The following is a 19,140-nucleotide window of genomic DNA, read 5'->3' on the forward strand; positions in this document are numbered from 1 at the left end:
GTGCATTATGTCATTTACTCCACACACACTCCTATGAAGTAGTGTAGTGGGTTGAATAGTGTTCTCCCCAAATTCATGTGCACCAGGAACTGCAGTATGTGACCGTATTTGGAAATTGGGTCTTTGTCTATGTAATTAAAGTAAGGGTCAAGATGAGATCATATGGGATTGGGGTTGCCTAAATCCAATGACAGTGTCCTTATAAGTGACACAAAAGGAAATGCAGAGACACAGAGAAGACCACGTGAAGATGGAGGCAGAGATTGAAGTTATCCTGTCACAAGCCAGCACCAGGAACCACCAGGAGCTGGAAGAGGCACGGAAGGATTCTCCTCTAGAGCCCTTACGGGGAGCATGGCCCTGCTGGTACCTTGATTTTGGACATCTGGCCTCCAGAACCATGAAAGAATACATGTCTGTTGTGTTCAGGCATCTAGTTTGTGGCAGTTCGTTACAGTTGCCCCAGGAAACTAACACAGGCAGGTACTTGTATTCTTCTCATTTTCCAGAGGAGCTAATGGAGCTGCCAAGAGATGACGTTACCCAAAGTTACACAGCATGTTGGTGGAGCCAACACTGCAGATCAGGTACATTTGACTGCAGCCTCCACGATCTTTGTCATCATGCTTTATTGTTTCTGAATAAGGGGCAGTTTTATGTCTTTTGCCTTGTCTCCTACCTGCCTGCTAGCTCCCATTAAAAAGGAGACAGAAAGACATGCATTAGAACTCTTCTCACCCCTAACTTGCAATTGGATTTCAAGTCCTGGTCTTTGTTTCAATTTCTAGGCTATAAGCTCTCAAGAGCAAGACTGATACTCATTTGTCTTTGTAACTCCACATTGTGAGGTTTAGTGTCTGCTGTGTAGGAGGGACTCTATTTATGGACTGAGAGAATGACATAGGCTGATCCTGATGACTCTCAAGAATTTGAGAATCCAAATTGAGAATGGACTCAGATCACCTAAGTTCACCTCCACCCCACCTCCCTTTTTCTTAGTAGCAAGATTGTTACTGGACTTTAGGATGTTAGGGATAGAAACTCTATTATAGTAGTAAAATACGGTGGCTATGAGTTTGGATTCTGAGAAAGATCCAAGTTTAAATCTCAGAACTTTCACCTTCTTGAGTATACTCTTGAAAAAGCTATTTAGTTTAGACTTAGCTTTTTCATCTTTAAAATGGAAATACTGCCTCAGAATGCTTGTGAGAACCAACAAAATGTTTATAAAGCATTAGCACAATGCCTAGCACATGGCAAGTGTACAACGTGTCTAGCGCTTATATTTCCTGTTATTTAGTCAAAAGTTTTGCAATTTTTGGGTATTAGAATCATGTCAAGTGGGTGGAGTTTTGGCAAGAATTTTCTAAATAAACTTGCCACATATGTATTTTTCTCAGTCAACTACTCTCATATAACGATCTTTGGGACCCTCAAGGGAAAAATGTTGAAAACCACTCATCCTGTCCAATCCCCAAACCCAGAGAAGCTAAATAATTTGACTATAATTATGCAGTTATCTAGTGGCAGAACTCAATTAAAATCCAGGATTTTGGACACAAAATCTAGCATTCTTTCTACTGCAGCAGGCATGGTCTTACTGCAGATCCTTAGGGTGCAAGTACCGATTCAGTTTCTTTAGCCAGGATTGTCTTGGGTCCTCACATGCTGTGTTGTTGGGAAGCCTAGTCTTATGTTCTTGCATCTCTCCCTTGCCACATTGTTCAAGACTCAGGGAGTTTAAGCAATCCAAAACAGAAGGGTGCCAATCTACTCTCTTGTAGGGAAGAGTTGTGTTAACTTTACCCTGTGCTGCATGCAGCTACTGCTGTTCTCCTCCGTGCCACATGGTGCCGCTGTTGGAAGCGGTTCTCAGAGATAGTGCGCGCTATAGCTTGGTCATACTTTCCCAGGCCCAGGTGGATTCTTGAAAGAGGACTCCTTTTCTGATAATTCCACAACCCTTAAGGCCTTTTGGGTCCCTCCTCTCCCCTCTGAACTCCCAGTAGCCTACCCCCCCCACCCCCCAGAAGGAAAAAACCATTCTTATCACCAGCGATAGGGAGTTGAGGTGAAAGAATTCTGTACAGACCTTGTTAAAATAACTCTTACCTTTCTTTGGTCTTCCCATACATTTTAGTTACTTTTCCACAATTGCCTCTTTGTTCAACCCTGTATATAAGTACTTACGTTTTGCCACTTCTTTGGGTTATTTCTTGTGAAGACTCCCATGTACATATCAAAATCCATATGTTTTCTCCTGTTAATCTGTTTTATGTTAATCCTCAGGCCCAGCTGGAGACCCTAAGACAGTAGAGGTAAAGTTTTGCCTCCCCTATAACTGTATCTTTGGGGAAACTGTCAAGTCCTCTTCCACCATTAGGCTGTGGGTGAGCACCTCATCAGAAACATATACAGTATATGTATCCAAGGCTAACTTCTCCCTAGCATGGGAGCCAACCATTATTTGGGATAATGGTAGTGACAAGTGTCAGAGGACTGCTGCCCAGGAACAGCTGTGGACTCAGAAAAGACCCCTGCTAGCTGTGGGGGCACAGTAGTGAGCTCGAATGAGACTGAAATTCCCTTTATTAGCTACTGGGATCATCTTTTATGAACTTCTTGGATAAGTTTTCTTTTCCCTTAAAAGGAAGTCCTCCTTCAAATTATGGAAGAAACCAATGGAAGCTATTTATTTTAAACATTTATTTCACACGCACGTTTTCAAGAAGACATCTAAGTGAATATTAATACAAAACAATGAACCAACATACACATAATACTTGGTCTTGGAACACATTCAGACAGAGGCAAAGGCTTACGGTTACACAAGTTACTGAGACACCCCCTTCATCTGAGGCTTCCCCAGCTCCCTCATGGTTGAGTCTTGTCTGTCACTGGCCACCAGAACTCACGGCACAGGCTTTCTTTACTTCAGCAACCTGCCATGGGCTAGTGCAGTCCCTGGGGTGCCCGTCTGTTGAACATGCGTGACTTGTCCTTTCTCCTCACCAAGCAAGCTCCTGGGCTGACTCTGCTGTCACAGCCTCCCATTCCTAAAGTACGAAATGGACTTGATGTGGCCTGGAAGTGGGATGCAGTGGTGAGCCAGGCCAAGGGACTAGTCTTACAATCTCTTCCTCCTCTACCCCATGCTCCACAGCCTCATGAAACATGAGAGCCAGAGCAGTCTTGGTGATCAAGTTCAACTTCCCTTCAGATAAAGAACTGAAGCCCAGAGAGAGGTCATCACTTGTCAAATACCCATTAAGCGGTAGTGACAAGACTAAAACTTGTCTCTTCTGGCTCCTGGTCTAATGCTCAGTCTATCATGGCAGGCTGCCCTGAGCTGTTTAAGTACACCTGTGACGTTTTCCTCTTTAAAAAACTAAGGTTTCTTTCCAGACAAATGAATTAGCTTAAGGTGTAATAAAATCACCGGTAAGAATTGGAGGTATTTGTGACAAGAACAAAGTAAGCCGAGGCAGGAAATACGAGCCCAATTTCCAAAATGCCTTGGATAAGATGTCAGAGAATAAAATGTCTATTTGTTTATATTACTTTTTAAAAATAGGACTTGACACAGTTTCCAAAGAAATAAGACAAAATTAAATAAATACAGGTTTAGGTAGTTGGTTGAGGTGGGGTGTTAAGTTTTGTTGAGCTTTCTAGCAGCCAGAACAAAGGGAAAAAAGCATTAAGTATAAAAATCACAGTGTTTGTAGGATAAAAACTTTTTTTTTTTTTGCTTAGGATCAGAGCTTTCCTTGGTACTGAGATCTGGAAAAGAAACTTTTCCTATGGATCTTTATAAAGGCAATGTTATGTAATATAAAAGACACATGAATCGGAACACGATTATTCATCTTGGTTTATGTGCTGAGAGAGACAAAATGCAGGAAGACAAGTAGCCTTGGCCTAAGATGGTGGGTAGGACTTTCTATTTCTTCAGAACAGAGACAAAGTTCATTAAATTAATTTACTACCCATCCAAACAGCCCATTTACAATTAGGAATATATTTAGGGGAACCCAAATACCACCTCAGCTTGATCCCAGGCATAAGAGTAAAACAGGATCAGTTTATTCCACTAGGGCTGGAATGGATCTTGAACCTTTACTGCAACGGGGAAGTTTGAGAGACGCAGGTGCAGAACATGATTTAGGCAATATAGACTCTTTTGTGAGTGAACGTGATTTTTTCACAGCTGAGTTACCGATCTGAGTTACCGATCTTTTGTAACTGACATGGGTGTAAGTGGCACTACTTTTTCCTGCAGTACTTGCTGTCACATTGCAAGCTCCTTGAGTGTAGGCACCATGCCCTCTTTTCCATGTCTGTATCCCTCCCTGTGGCTAGAACATGGCCTTATGCAAAACAGTTCTTAATAAATATTTATGAATGAGCCATCTACTTTCCTGAATCGTGCTTCCAAATAATTACTGATCCTGTGTACATATTACTAAGTGGCGATTTCTATTCATGTGCATCTTCTCTAGAGTTGGAATTCCAGAACATCTACACAACATAAGCACAAGCCCACTAGCACCATACACATCTCACTACGCTAGGCACACTACAAACACGAAATTGCACTTACCACTAGAAGTCTATAATTCAGACAACACAGGAAATAAACCTATTGAGATGTGAACAATCATAGCATTGCTCACAGCAAATGTAAATCAGAAACATTTGTCAATGTTTACCTGAGTCACCTGCCTTCCAACAGGGCACACCCGATTCTGGCACGATCAATCGGATTTCTTTCTATAGTGCCTACCCTCCTTGGTACTTTGCCCGACCATTTACAAAAGATTCAAACGTACGGAAAGGAAATCCAGATGTCTTCAAATAAGAAAGCATTTGACAAAGGAAGAAATAAGGGCAAAAGAATAATCTACACATAGCCCTGACTCTGGCTGTCTTTCCACTAAACTTGTGACTTCTCCCTCCCCAAAGCAAAGACATGCTGGGTTACCCACATATTAAGGGTATAAATGCCACTGGCCTCAACTTGAAGCACCTGGTCTTGGAAGATCAAATTCCTGGGATTCATCTGTAACTCCATGAAAAAATGAATGAACTATCCCCCCATCTGAACCTTTCCTTCAGTATTTACTGGGTAGTGCTAGGGGGTTACCAAAAAGATTTTTCAGACAAACAGGTAAAGGAAGAAAACAAACTGGTGTTCTGGACTGGAGGTTTCTATTAACCATTTCCACTTTAACCCGATGAGTTATAGAGTCTTATAAATTACTCAGGGTTCTACAGATAGGTTTACGATCCTATGTACAGGGACTTGATGCCTCAGAGAGACTGGTGTATTTAATAGTCAGCCCTGGAAGCACTGGTCTAGGTTGAGGGGCTATCTGATCTAAAGCAGGCCAGAGGAGTATGACTGGTCTTTAAAATATTAAATGTCTTGGGACTCTATTGCATGTCTTTCCTACCTCCCTAAAGTCTTACATAAGATTATATTGATGTGTGGGGGCAGCAGGTAAAAAATATGCCAATATAAGAGTGACATTTTAGATACGAGCCAGAGCAGTTATAAGGTAGAACTAGAATGTGTCTGAGACTATACTTTAATGAGACACACCATTAGCATGCACCCTGTTCAATCTGAAGAGGGGATGGTAGTTCAGAAGAGTCAGGCAAGAGCACCCAGACCAATTAAGAGGTAAGTGTAGGGCTCATGAGAAACAGCAAAAGGAACTGGAATCATTTAAAGGCTGGAGAAGCAGCAGCCAAGGGGATTAAGTCTTCAGATACAGGAGAAGATGAGAAGTGACCAATTGGTCCTCATCTCTATGGAGGGCAAGACATTAGTAAATGATTTCAGTGACAATACACGAATTCTACCCTAGCTATTTGGATGAACTTCTTGACACAAAAAAGGAATACTCTAACAGACTTCTGTAGGAAGTTATCAAATCTTCTCTCCTTTTGAGAGTATCTTCAAAATCAAGATGGACTTGACATAGTTCTGATCAGACTCCTTAAAGTTCTACCCAAATGTGAACATCTGTTATCAAGTCGCATCCAGGATCTCATGTAGTCGATAATGAAATAAAGTTTTCAGTGTTTTTGTCTCCCTGAATACAATTCTCACCCACGCTGAAGAATCTTGAGTGTTGCTGAATTTAGTAATTTAATTGTAGTGGCCTCTGCACACTGAAGAGAATTTCATTCTGAATGCAGACAATGTATCTTCTCCACTTCATTAAAAGATAATGAAATAAAGTTTTCAGTGTTTTTGTCTCCCTGAATACAATTCTCACCCACGCTGAAGAATGTTGAGTGTTGCTGAATTTAGTAATTTAATTGTAGTGGCTTCTGCACACTGAAGAGAATTTCATTCTGAATGCAGACAATGTATCTTCTCCACTTCATTAAAGAAGTTAATACAGAGGAGAGGAACAGACTGATCAAGTGAGAGCAGCAGTGAGAACAGGATGGAAGTCTTTAGTTTATTTACATTCTCAAATTAATCTTGGGAATTATACTTTATAGCTAAAAGGATTGCTTCCAAAAGTGAGATTAGGATAAAATGGCTAAAAGAATATTTAGGAAGAGAAGAGATCATCATCAAAAAGTTTTCCTGAATTCATCAGTCTTTACCTTATGTGGGGTCTCTGGGGAATACACGGATGGAGGGTGTGGCAGAAGCTTTTCCCTCCCATGAACTTCCCGGTGTTTGGTAAGAATGGAACTTTTACTGAAACGTCTGCCACACTGTGCACATCCATAGGGCTTCTCTCCAGTGTGTATTCTCCGATGTTCTCGAAATCTTGTACAGTTATTGAAACTTTTTTCACAATCCACACATTTGTAGGGATTCTCTCCAGTGTGGACTCTCCGGTGGGCACTGAAATGAGAGCTGTTGGTAAAGCTTTTCCCACACTCTCCACATTGATAGGGCTTCTCGCCAGTGTGGCTTCTCTGATGTATAACAAGACTCGAGCTTTGACTAAAGCATTTCCCACACTCTCCACATCTGTATGGTTTCTCTCCTGTGTGGATTCTCTGATGGGCACCAAAATTTGAGGAATCATTAAAGCTTTTCCCACAGTCGAGACATTTAAAAGGTTTTTCACCTGTGTGGATTCTTTGGTGTCTGATTAGGCTCCTGCTTCTACCAAAGCACTTCCCACACACACTACACTTATAAGGATTTTCCTTCTGGTGGGTCATTCGGCACATAATACGAGCACTCCTTCCAAAGCCTTCTCCATATTTAAGAAGTCTGCAGGGTCTCTTCCCCATGAAAGGCCTTTGATGCACTGCAGCTTTCCCTAAATCTCTAGGCTGAGACATCAGCTTTCCCTGTCGAGTTCCTTGAAGGTTTTCCCACTGTTTTCCTGAGATGCATTCCCTTTTGCGATATTTACAGGAATCAGTATTCTGGGAAACAACTCTCTTAGACTTTTCTATTAATGCCCTATGGTGCTCAATGTCCTTGTATATTACCTGTGTTGGATCCTCCTTGATACTACTTCCAAATTCAAAGTCTGGAAAAAAAAAAAGACAATACAAATTTCATGCAAGTCCTATATTAACACAAACAATATGCCCTGCAAGGCTTGGTATATTATGATCCCCATATACTCCACTGGCCTCAGATCCTGTGATTCTTCTCTGATTCATTATGCTGTATTTTCTTTCTGTTTCATGAACAGGCTAATTATACCCATTACAGAGTAGGCCTTCAGAAATGTTTTTTGAACTGAATTATAACCCTAGCCATTATTCCCCAACCATACTCTGATTTACACGGGAACAACTATGCTTATCTGCCTGAAGTTCCACTCTAAGTTATCCTGTTTTCATTATTTCATATCAATACAAAAATATACTACACTACGCTAGTCTTTAGAGTAGATTCTAGTGACCAAGTCCAAATTCCTTGAGGGTCTTCTAAATTCATCGATATCTAATTATACCCAATCCAAGAGTATTTCTTTCTTCTCTTCAAATATTCTTGCCACTTGGTTTTTCTGGCTGTCCCATAGACCATACTAATTCAAATCTTTCATTCTCACTGTTTCCAAAAGTGGAATTATCTTCTCACTCTTTCGTATACACCTCATGCTCACTACAAGATACACCTTGGATCCAGCTTTTCTGTGAAGTTTTCCGGACAGAGAGAATGAAACGGTAAAGAGACAGAAGCTTTAGAGTCACACGGCTCTGATTCTAATCCCATTCTGGTCACTTATTAATTGTGTGATTTTTGTGTTAACTTTCTATTATGGAAAATTCAAACACACAGAAAAGTAGAGAATAGTACGTACATGAACCACTTACCGACCTGCCTTTCACAGCCATCTATTCATGGCCGGTCCTCTTCAACGCTATTTCCACACACTCCTTGCTCCCTCTACCCAGACTACTTTGAAGCAAATTCCAGATATCATGTTATCTCATCCATCAGTATTTCACAATCTGTGTAACCTAGGCCCAATACAGGTTTGTTTCATACTCAAACCCCATTTTTTTTTTTTGGCAGCTGGCTGGTATAGAGATTGAGCCCTGGATCTTTGTGTTATCAGTACCATGCTCTAACCAACTGAGCTAACTGGCTGGCCTTTTTCTTAAGCACTTGCTATACAGCCTTGTTTCTACTTGCCAGTTTCAACACTACTTTCCTTCCCCACATTCAGTTGAAACTGCTCATAACTCTCAGTCTCAAGTGGGGTGGCTGTGCATGGGTTGGGGAGAGGAGGGCAGCCATCAATCAGTCCAGTAACTTAAATCACAAGCCCTAACAATGCCACCTTTCATTCAGTGGTAGTTCTTCTGAAGCTTCCTAATTAAGAGTCCAACATTGTTCTGGGATTTGGAGGAAGATACAGCCTAGCAGTTGGCTCAGACAGAACCTAGTAATTTGATGGTAGGTCTGGAGCTCACCTTAACAACAGGATTCACAAGGACTTTGTTTCCAGAGTTATCCAAAACTAGGGATGTACAGGACTTAATTTAAGCCTTTACATTACAATTTTCTACTATGCGAGCATATGTATGAATTCCCCCTACTCTAAAGTAACTGGGCATCAGTTTCTCTTGCTGGGCCTCAGTCCCACAGTGAATTCAGGTAAAGCAGAGCCCCTTGCTTCAAGAAACCAGTCCTGCATTACCTCACATATTCCACTGTGTCCTGGGGGCTTAATGTAGTGGCACACAGAGAAAGAGCTCCTGTGCTTTGGGAGCTCACCATTTACTGGGAGATCTTAGGACACACAGTGTTCAGTGCCCTAAGACAAAGAAAGACAAAGTATCATGGGAGTCGAGAGGGAACGTGGACATGGAGACATGTAGACACGAGGACACTCAAGGTGGAGGGAATATCATGAACTAAGGTTTAGATGTGAGAGAGCTTAAGGGGTGTGTAGGAAATGGCAAGTAGCTTTGTTTTGAATAAGAAGAGAGTGAAGGAAGGAAATACTACGCATAAAGCTAGAATAAGACGAGCTCAGGCTGAGGATGGCTGTGGAACCTTCATTAAACTGTAGACGAGAAAACTGGTTTGGAGACTTTTACAATAGTCTAGATAAGCGACAGAGAAAGACTAAACTAGGGTAGTGGATGTGGTCACTAAAGAGGAGACAGACAGATGTGATAGTCTACAACAGCTGACAATACGTGTCATCTATCTGGATGTGAATGATGAGTGAGGAGATTAACAGATCACCTCTAAAGTTCTAAGGTTGGATGAGCTCGGGGAGAACATAGGGAAGAACCATGGTGTGGGAAGGAAGGATTTTAGTTTTGAACATTTAAGTCTGAGCTACTGGCGAGATGCCTAGGAGGCATCCAGTAGTCGGTGGGGATATGCAGGTGGAGCTTGGGACCAGAATACAGGCTCTCTCTCATTTTGTCTCTGCCCATCTTTTTTCTCACGCACATTACACATAACTGTGAGGTATCTGTTTTGACCTTATTGATACGCCTCCTTCATCCAAGTTTTTTCTCTTGTAAAATTCCAAGTTCTCCTTCGTCACAGTATTTTCAGGAGTTGCAAAAGTTTGTCTGACGCATAGAAACAAAAACCCCAGCTGAGATCCCAAACACTGAATAAGAGTCCCTCCTCTGAATACAGGCACCATGAGAACAGAAAGTGCTTTATTCACTGCTATGTCCCATTCCTCAAATAGCATGTGGCACTCAGCTATCTGTTGAACGAATAAACACACTCAGTGTGTCAGATCTGCTGATTTTTCAGTAAGTCACACTCTCCCCCCCCTTTTTTTTTAAGACTAAAACTCTTTGATGATTCTTACCATTTGAGCTTTGCAGTAGACATGGAGGTTGCTGGAACTGTGGCTCTTGTACTATTTCCTCCTCACTCATTCTGTCACTTCCAGAATCTTCTATTATTGCCTCCTGTGAGGTCTCCTCAGGTTCCCAGCCCGTAGGTTCCTGGGATTCAACCTCAATACCTCCTCCTTCTTGCCTTGAGGGTGATGGGACTTCTTCTGGGGTGATGGTGGAAGGGGCAGATGTGCGAGAGTTAATCAGAGCATCCATCTCCTTGTAAAATGCACAGGACTCAAGCACATGGCCATTTTTCACTTTGCGGTAACTCTTCTGAAGGCTTTTGAACTTGGTTCGGCACTGTTCTGGTGTTCGGAGGAAACCACACTCTCGAAGTTGTTCAGCCACGACCCCATACAACTTGCTCTTCCGATGACAGGCTTGAAGTGCTTCGTAAAAATGAGTCTCACGGAGGATATCAAGAAAAGTCTTGGTTTCCTCGTAGCCCCAGTGCACGCCTGCCATTCAAGGATAAAGTTCAAAGACACAAGAAAAGGAGTCTGTAACCTCTATATTATACACATTATGAAATATAAGAGGTAGAAAAAAAAATCCCATTCATGATAGCAACAGAAGCTATGATATGCTGAGGAATGAGCTTAGCAAGAAATGAGAAGGTCTATATAAAACAAATCTATAATATTTTTATTGAAAGATATAAAACTAGAAAAAAATGAGACACCTGTTTCTGGATAGGAAGACTCAAGATGTACAGATAACAATTCTCAAATGAATCTACCAAGTTAAAATCTCAACAAAGATTTTTTAACTGAAATTGATAAACTGATCTCAAAGTTTATTTGCAAGACTAAAAATGTAGTCCCCCAAATCTGCTATTGCTATGGTGATTAACTAAAGGATTTAGCTGTCTAGAAGTGTCTTTTAAAAGTGATTAAGAATAACGGACTAGAACATCTAACAGAAACTTTTCCCCCCAAAGTTCTCATCACATCTTTAACTAGTCTTCCTTGAGGTACAAAACTATGTCCAGAGTAGTTTTTTATATCATTGAGGCCTCTACTTTGAGAGATGAAATGATCTGTAGGACAAGCAGATGTTCTGCATTTACAGCAGAATGAGACTTTTCAGGATATGTCTGAATATAATTTGTTAGACGTGCTTTTTATGTGTTTTATAACCTATAGTAGGAAAAGTGATTTCTATCCTCTATCTTACTGACTGGTCCCTTCTAATCTGATCACTGGATTCCCATATTTGAGACTAACCAAAGAGCCCTAATCTCATGTTATGGACTTTTGGATTGGTGAACATCTGTATATAAATAATGCATCTTCCCATCTTCCCATCTTTTTAGCAGATCTGTTTCTTTTCAACAGGTGTAGTCATGAATACATTCCCAGCTCTCCTAGCCTGATTAATTTTTCCATTATATCTAAGAACTTATCATCTTTTCATAAACTGGAGTAGAGAAACATTACTAACAGTGATACCAGGCAAAGCTGTATGTATTTTTAGCATTTTCAGAATGCTTTCATCTATATTATCCTGTTTAACACTAATAACGACCTAAAAACAACTTGTTAACTAACTAATAACAACTCTGTGAGGTATTTTTAGTCATATCTTATGGATGAGAACACTGAAGATCAAAGTAGCTACATAATATGTCTACTGTCACACAGTTCACTTCTGCATATCCAGATCCCAAATATTCAACACCAGCTTTCTTTTGCATGGTGTATCTTTCTAGCCTTTTAATTTTAATGTCTCTGTCTTCTCATATTTAAGATGTAACTGTTGTGAATAATATATGTTTTTTTAAATGTCTGTCAATCTTAATCCTTTAAGTTTGTAATTAATGATAAATTTGAATTTACACCTACCATCTATTTTTTTCTCCATTTGACTCATTTATTCTGTGTTCTTTTCTCTCCTTTTTTGTTCTTTTAGTAGACATTTTTATTTTTTAATATTTTATGTTTATATTTATATTATTTGATATTTTATTATTTCACTCTTTTAACTTGTTAGATACATATTCTTTTACTGGTTATCCTAGATAGTATATAATGCATCTTTGACTTATTACAACCTAATACAATTGATTGCTTTATACCAATTCTCAGATAATATTTGATCCTCAGAACCCTTAACTCTATCTTTCTCTCCACGAGGCCCCAAATACTCAAAATCCAGCTGTGATCTAAACCGAGAAAGAACGCTCCATGGCTACGTAGCGCTGTTACTCAGACTGCACTGAGGGCACCTGAGAGCGCTCTCAGTTATGTGGCTTCATCACATGGAAAGTGGCAAGCACATGTGATGGCACTCCCCAGGTTTGGTCACTTCTGGTCTACTCCTTTTCCACAAGAACCACACATTTGTTTTCATACCAGGAACAAAAGTGCAATTCTTACCACTCAGGTTTTGAAACAAGACAGGGGCACCACGAATCTCAGACTTGCGGATAAATTCAATGCCAATGTCATCACCATCAGATTCTTCTGCGGCTTCCTCCTCCTCCTCCACCAAACTGATCTGTTCTTTAGCACTGACACCCATTCTCTTTAGTCTGGGGAGAGATATCGTCTCCTTTGGCTTATCAGAGGATGAAGCATGGGCTGCAGGGTTCAACAAAGCATCCATGTCCTCAAAGAAGGCACAAGGTTCTAGCATGTGGCCATTTCTCACTTTTCGATAGCTCTTCTGGAGACTTTTGAACTTGGTCCGACATTGTTCTGGTGTTCGGAGGAAGCCACATTCTCGCAACCATTCAGCTACAGCACCATATACCTGGCTATTTCGGGGACAAGCCTGAAGTGTTTCATAAAAGCGAGACTCTCTGAGAATTGCAAGAAAAGTCTTAGTTTCCTCATAGCTCCAATGCACACCTGCTATTTTTTCATCTTCTAAACCCCACTGTTGCTGCTCTCTCCATGTTTTTCCTGCATTCCTTGCTGGGATATGAATAGCATGAACTAATTTTTCCTTGATGTAGTTGCTTTGCAGGAGATTCCTCTTATTAGAGGAATGAAGACCTATAGTCCACGGCTCCTTTCGTTGTTCCAACTGGGCTATCTTGTTAGATGAAGACACTGTACTTCCTATGGTAAAAGAGACATATTTCATGGTAGACACATAAGTCATTATTGCAAGCCTCAATCTTCTGCTATAGCATGCTCTCCTGACCACTTGTTCACACCAAAGACTTCCTCAATCATGACAATGCACACAGTTGATAATCTTTTTTTTTTTTTTTTTCCTTTTTGTCTTTTTCCGTGTCCGGCAACGGATCGCAACCCTCAGTGTCGCCCCCGTACCGGACCGTGACCAGCAACGGGATCGCAACCCTCAACCCTTAACTCTAAATAGATTAAAACTGTAAAACTCCTTGAAGAAAACATAGGGAAAAACCTTGACATTGATCTTGGCAATGATTTTTTGAGACCAAAAGAACAGGCAACAAAAGCAAAAATAAACAAGTGGAATTATATAAAAAGTTTCTGCACAGCAAAGAGAAATGATCAACAAAGTAGAGAGATAACCTAAGGAACAGAAAAAAAAATCTGCAAACCATATATCTGATAAAGGGTAAATATCTAAAATATATAAGGAGCTCATACAACTCAAGAGCAGGACAAATAAACAAATAATCTGATTAAAAAATTGGCAAAGGACCTGACTAGACACTTTTACAAAGAAGATATGCAAATGGCCAATAGGTACATAAAAAGGTGCTCAACATCATTAATCGTCTGGGAAATCCAAATCACAACCACAATAAGACATTACCTCACACCTGTTAGAATGGCTATCATCAAAAGGACAAGATAACAAGTGTTTGCAAGGGTGTGGGGAAAATCAACCCTTTGTACATTGTTGGTGAGAACATAAATTGGTACAGTCATTATGGAAAACAGTATGAAGATTTTTCAGAAAATTAAAAATTGAACTACCACAGATTCAATAATCCTACTTCTAGGTATATATTCGAAGGAAACAAAACCAGTATGTCAAAGAGATATGTGCACTCCCATGTTCACTGCAGCATTACTCACAATAGCTAAGACATGGAAACAACCTAAGTGTCTGTCAACAAATGAATGAATAAAGAAAACGTGGAAATAAAGAATATATACAAGGGGTCTTCAAAAAGTTCATGCAAAGATTCAAATTATCTTTTAATTCTATTTTTCCACAAACTTTTTGAAGTACCCTCGCGCGCGCGTGCGCACGCGCGCGTGTGTGTGTGTAAAATGGAGTATTATCTTGCGCGCGCGTGCGCACGCGCGTGTGTGTGTGTGTGTAAAATGGAGTATTATCTAGCCATAAGGAGAACAACATGGATGAACCTGGAAGGCATCATGCTAAGTGAAATAAGCCAGACAGAGAAAGACAAATATTGCATGATCTCATTTATATGTGGAATCTAAAAAAAGTTGAACTCATAGAAAGAGAGAATGGAAGGGTGGCTGCCAGGAGTTTGAGGGTGGGGGAAATGGGGAGATATTGGTTAAAGGGTATAAACGTTCAGTTATAAGATGAGTAAGTTCTGGGGATTTAATGTAAAGCATGGTGACTACAGTTAATAATACTGTACTGTATACTTAAATTTACTAAGAGGGTAGATCTTAAGTGTTTTTGCCACACACAGACACCCACACACAAGATGTGTGATGGATATGTTAATTAATTTGACTGTAGTAATTATTTCACAATGTATATGTATGTAAAATCATCAAGTTGAATACTTTAAATATATACAACTTTATTTGTCAATTATACCTCAATAAAGCTGGAAAAAAATTTTGGCAGAAGAACCTAATTTTCAAACAAACACTTATATAAATCCACAAATACATACATCAAAGAAATAAAGTGAGTTGTTTTGCTTAAGGAGGTTGAAGATGGGGGATGGAAAAGCCTTGTAACTTAGTTTCATTGTCCTGAGACATATCAAAGACATTGTTTTCCTCAAAAGAGACTGAAATCCACTCTTCTATTAAATAAAGGGGAAAAATAATCTGTGACTTCACGTTTTAAAATTATTAGTACAGATATTTTTTTCATAAATATTTACTGAAAACAAAATGTTTCATTAGCTAAAAAAAGAGAACTTTTGGAGACACTCTGGTAGGGTTAACAGGAAAGACTTGTAGGAAGGGGAAGCAAATTGAGAGTCTGCCACCTTACTACTTCTTTAGTAATGTCTTATATTTGAATCCTAGCTACATTGTTTACTTTACTTTTCGAGCAGGGGTAGTTCTCTTTACCTCTGTAAGCCTCAGGTTCCTGGGGAATAATACTATCTATTCAAAGAGGTGCTAGGAAAATTAAATAAATGATCGTCTATAAAGTAACCAATGCCAAATTGGTATGTAATAAAATTTACTTTTCTTCCCCAGACAACACACCCAGAAGCTTCAAGGAATTCTCCTAGAGAAGCAACATCAAATTGAACCCTTATGAATGAACCCCGGGAATGGAAATTTGTTCTTTATTTTTATATGAGAGAAGTTGGTGGGAGGATAATGCAAGCTCAAATACCTACAAGGACTAGGCAGCAAAGTAAATGAGGGAGGTGGCTGTAGTAGAACGTATGGCAGCTGAGCCTGAGCCTTTCACTCAGCTCTGGCCGACTGCTGCTATGTGCGAAGGTAGGCTCTTGGGGCCTGATGTTTGATTTTTCAAGGGACACTGGAAGTCCAGATTTATAAACTAATTTTAAATTAAAACACTGTGGAGGCCAAAATATGTGTATAGGCCAGATTCAGCCCATGAGTCATTAGTTTACAATCCATAATAAAAAATCAGAGCATGTGTCTCTGGGCCTCAGTTTTTCTATATGAAATTATACATAAAGGGATTAAGCTAAATCTGAATTTGTGAATTATGGTCCCTCCCCACTAGTGGCAAATTTTACTAAGGACTCTCATTCAGCATCTTACTAGGTCTGGATGCTGTGTGATCTGAAGAAATGGTGGGAAACATACTGTGTACACAATTAGGCAGATAGCTGGGATGCCTGCTGTTTTAGGAAGAGTGTTTTATTATTGGTGTGGTTATCTTAAGGTGGTCATTTTTACCAGGTGCTTTAATTGTTTTCTAATCACAAACAATTATTGGTTTACCTTTATCCTTTCAGTTGATGTGGCTCATTTAAAAATCTCTATACGTTAGTGTCTATACATAGTGTTGTCCAATGGAACTTTCTGTGATGATGGAAATGTTCTATAACTGTGCTGTCCAATATGGCTATTGAATACCTTAGGAATGGCCAGTTAGCTCAGTTGGTTAGAGCATAGCCTTGTAACACCAAGGTCACAGGTTAGGAACCCTGCACTGGCCAGCTGCCAATAAAATAAAATAAAATAAAATATGGTCTGAATGGTTTAACAAAAAAAAAAAAAAAAAAAGAATAGTTTGAATAGGTCTACTGCCACTGAGGAACGGAATTTTTAATTTTATCTAATTTTTTTTTTTTTGTCTTTTTCTGTGTCTGGCAACGGATCGCAACCCTCAGTGTCGCCCCCGTACCGGACCGGGACCGGCAACGGGATCGCAGCCCTCGGTGTTGCTCCCGTGCCTCGCTCAGCCAGTGAGTGGGAACCGGTCTGCATGTGGGATCCGAACCCTCGGCAGGAGCGCCACCGCGCTTCCCAAGCGGTGCACTATAGCAGTGCGCCACCGGGCCGGCCCAATTTTATCTAATTTTAATTAATGTAATAAATTTAAATTAACATAGTCACATGTGGCTGATTACTGGCTACCCTATTAGACAACACAGATCTATAGTACCTCTAATGTGTATTACTATACATTTTTAGCCTATAATTTTATTCATAGTCTTTGACTTATGAATAAAAGCTCACACATGAATGAATCCCTACTTCTAAAGTAGATGAAGATAATTCTCCAAAAATCTGCTTATAAAGTAACAATTCAGTGGTTATGCGCCTATACATCTGTGCTATTTAAATAATTCACACCATGCTATCGAGGTTATTGTATTTAAGTCACTTTTTCCCCTCCATTTTTAAGATTTCCATTCATCCAACAAATATTTACTGGGCATCTACCCATTTGTCAGGCTCTGTGCTAGCTGTTACTATGAGGTTATTGTATTTAAGTCACTTTTTTTTCTTCATTTTTAGATTTCCATTCATTCAACAAATATTTACTGGGCACCCACCCATTTGTCAGGCTCTGTGCTAGGTGTTACTATGGTTAAATAAAAACAGATCTGAAAAAGAACTTGTGACTTTATGAAGCTTTTAGTCTAGTGGATGTAAGTTTATATTTTCAAAAATATAAAAAAGACCGTCATATACAACTCTTCTCTAATGTTTTAATCACTAAATTATTATATATATATCTTTTTTTACTGGAGAAAAATGGATGAGGAGAGAATGGATAAGGTAAAAGAACATGGTTAAGTGATCACACTAGACAACCAATGGAGATCCTTTAAGTATTAACATTTATATTTGACTATTTTATCATCAGCAGAAATGAATATATTAGAAATCCTCAAGTCTTTTTTTTGAAAAGAGAAAGAATCCTTACCCAGGGAGACCACGTTCCCAACACTCTCCTTCCTGATATCCCGGTACAGGTCTCTGTGAGCAGGAATCTGATGCACATTCTTTTTATAGGAAAAACTTCTTGTCATGTGGACATCTTTCACTGGCTCCTGTAACAACACTAACATCAATGACTACCAAGATAACCACATGGGTCTTCAAAGGATGAACGATCACGGATGAAGCAGAGAAGAGCCCTAAAGAACCAAGGAACCGAGTGTGTATTATGTGCCAAATGGAGCAGAACATATAATAAAGAATCATGAGATAAGAGATAATCTAGCAAGGAGTCCCATTACTCAGAAGACTAGGTCCAATCTTTCTTGGAAGAGGGAATAAGGGAAAAAAAGTCTTTTGGAGGGAGTATAACATTTTGAGAATAGCGAAGGCACAGGAAATCATTGTGACTAAACACCCTGGGAAGGAAGGCCAGAGAGGACAATTACAATTTACCTGGAACCCAGCAGGAAGATGTGTGGTTGTCACTTCCTGATCGATATTGTTCCATTCATCAGAAGGTGCAGGAACCCAGGGAGAGGGCCGAGCTGTAAGAAGAGAAAGAAACGATTAGTATTCTGGGCTCTGGCCCTCTAATTCATGCTGCTGCTCTTTTTAAGAAATAAGCACGTATTAAAAAAAACCAACAAATACAAACTGATAATTTTCTCAATGAGTGCAGAACAGTACCTGAAACCATGGTACCCTGCAGCTGGGCCCACAAACACAACTGCTTTCAGGGAGCAAGCAGGTAAAGTATGTGATGAAATGGGCCAGAAAAGGACATGGGGAGCTGGAGAACACACTCCCCTTCAAAGGGGACAGCCAATGCTCAGTCCCAGCTGATGTCTCAATGTGAGACTATGGCTCTGGTAGAGCCAGAGCTTCTAATTTTTCCCAGAGAAGCCAGAAATATGTGAGAACTCAAAAGTCTTAAACCTTGAGAACTAAAAACGTACAATAAAACTCCCAGACAAAAACTTTTTAGGTGAAACAAAACAAGTGTGACTTGGTGTGCAGGTTACCAGGTTTGCAATCTCTAGTATAAATTAATCCCCTATGAGTGAATGTTGTTCTAAGAACTTAGCATATATAGATACATAGTAATGTGTTGGGCATAACTTTGCGCGCATGTGCCCTGACGCGCACGGGCGCCAGTTCATGCGCTCCGTAGCCCCCTGGCTTCCGGAGAGTCCCTTGTTCAACTGGGATACATGGGATCGAGTAGAACAACTAGTTCGTAAGGCCCAGGTGAACCGGGGGGAAATCCCCCCCCTTGGGG

The 19,140-nt window shown here is 40.1% G+C and overlaps 1 protein-coding gene across 1 annotated transcript in view; it reads right to left on the bottom strand.

Annotated features, from left to right (window-relative positions):
• Positions 1-6,368: 6,368 nt before the first annotated feature.
• The window catches only part of ZKSCAN2 (zinc finger with KRAB and SCAN domains 2), an 18,840-nt gene continuing 6,068 nt past the window's right edge, over positions 6,369-19,140 (bottom strand). Inside the window, exons 3-7 of the mRNA XM_008568464.1 lie at positions 18,315-18,406; positions 17,845-17,971; positions 12,696-13,382; positions 10,284-10,775; positions 6,369-7,514 (exon numbers count right to left, since the gene is read on the bottom strand). Of these exons, the coding sequence (XP_008566686.1) occupies positions 6,592-7,514; positions 10,284-10,775; positions 12,696-13,382; positions 17,845-17,971; positions 18,315-18,406 (2,321 nt within the window). The 3' untranslated portion in view covers positions 6,369-6,591. The remainder of the gene's footprint in view (positions 7,515-10,283; positions 10,776-12,695; positions 13,383-17,844; positions 17,972-18,314; positions 18,407-19,140) is intronic.

Source organism: Galeopterus variegatus, unplaced genomic scaffold (genome assembly GCF_000696425.1).
Source record: "Galeopterus variegatus unplaced genomic scaffold, G_variegatus-3.0.2 Scaffold411, whole genome shotgun sequence".
Lineage (NCBI taxonomy): Eukaryota > Metazoa > Chordata > Mammalia > Dermoptera > Cynocephalidae > Galeopterus > Galeopterus variegatus.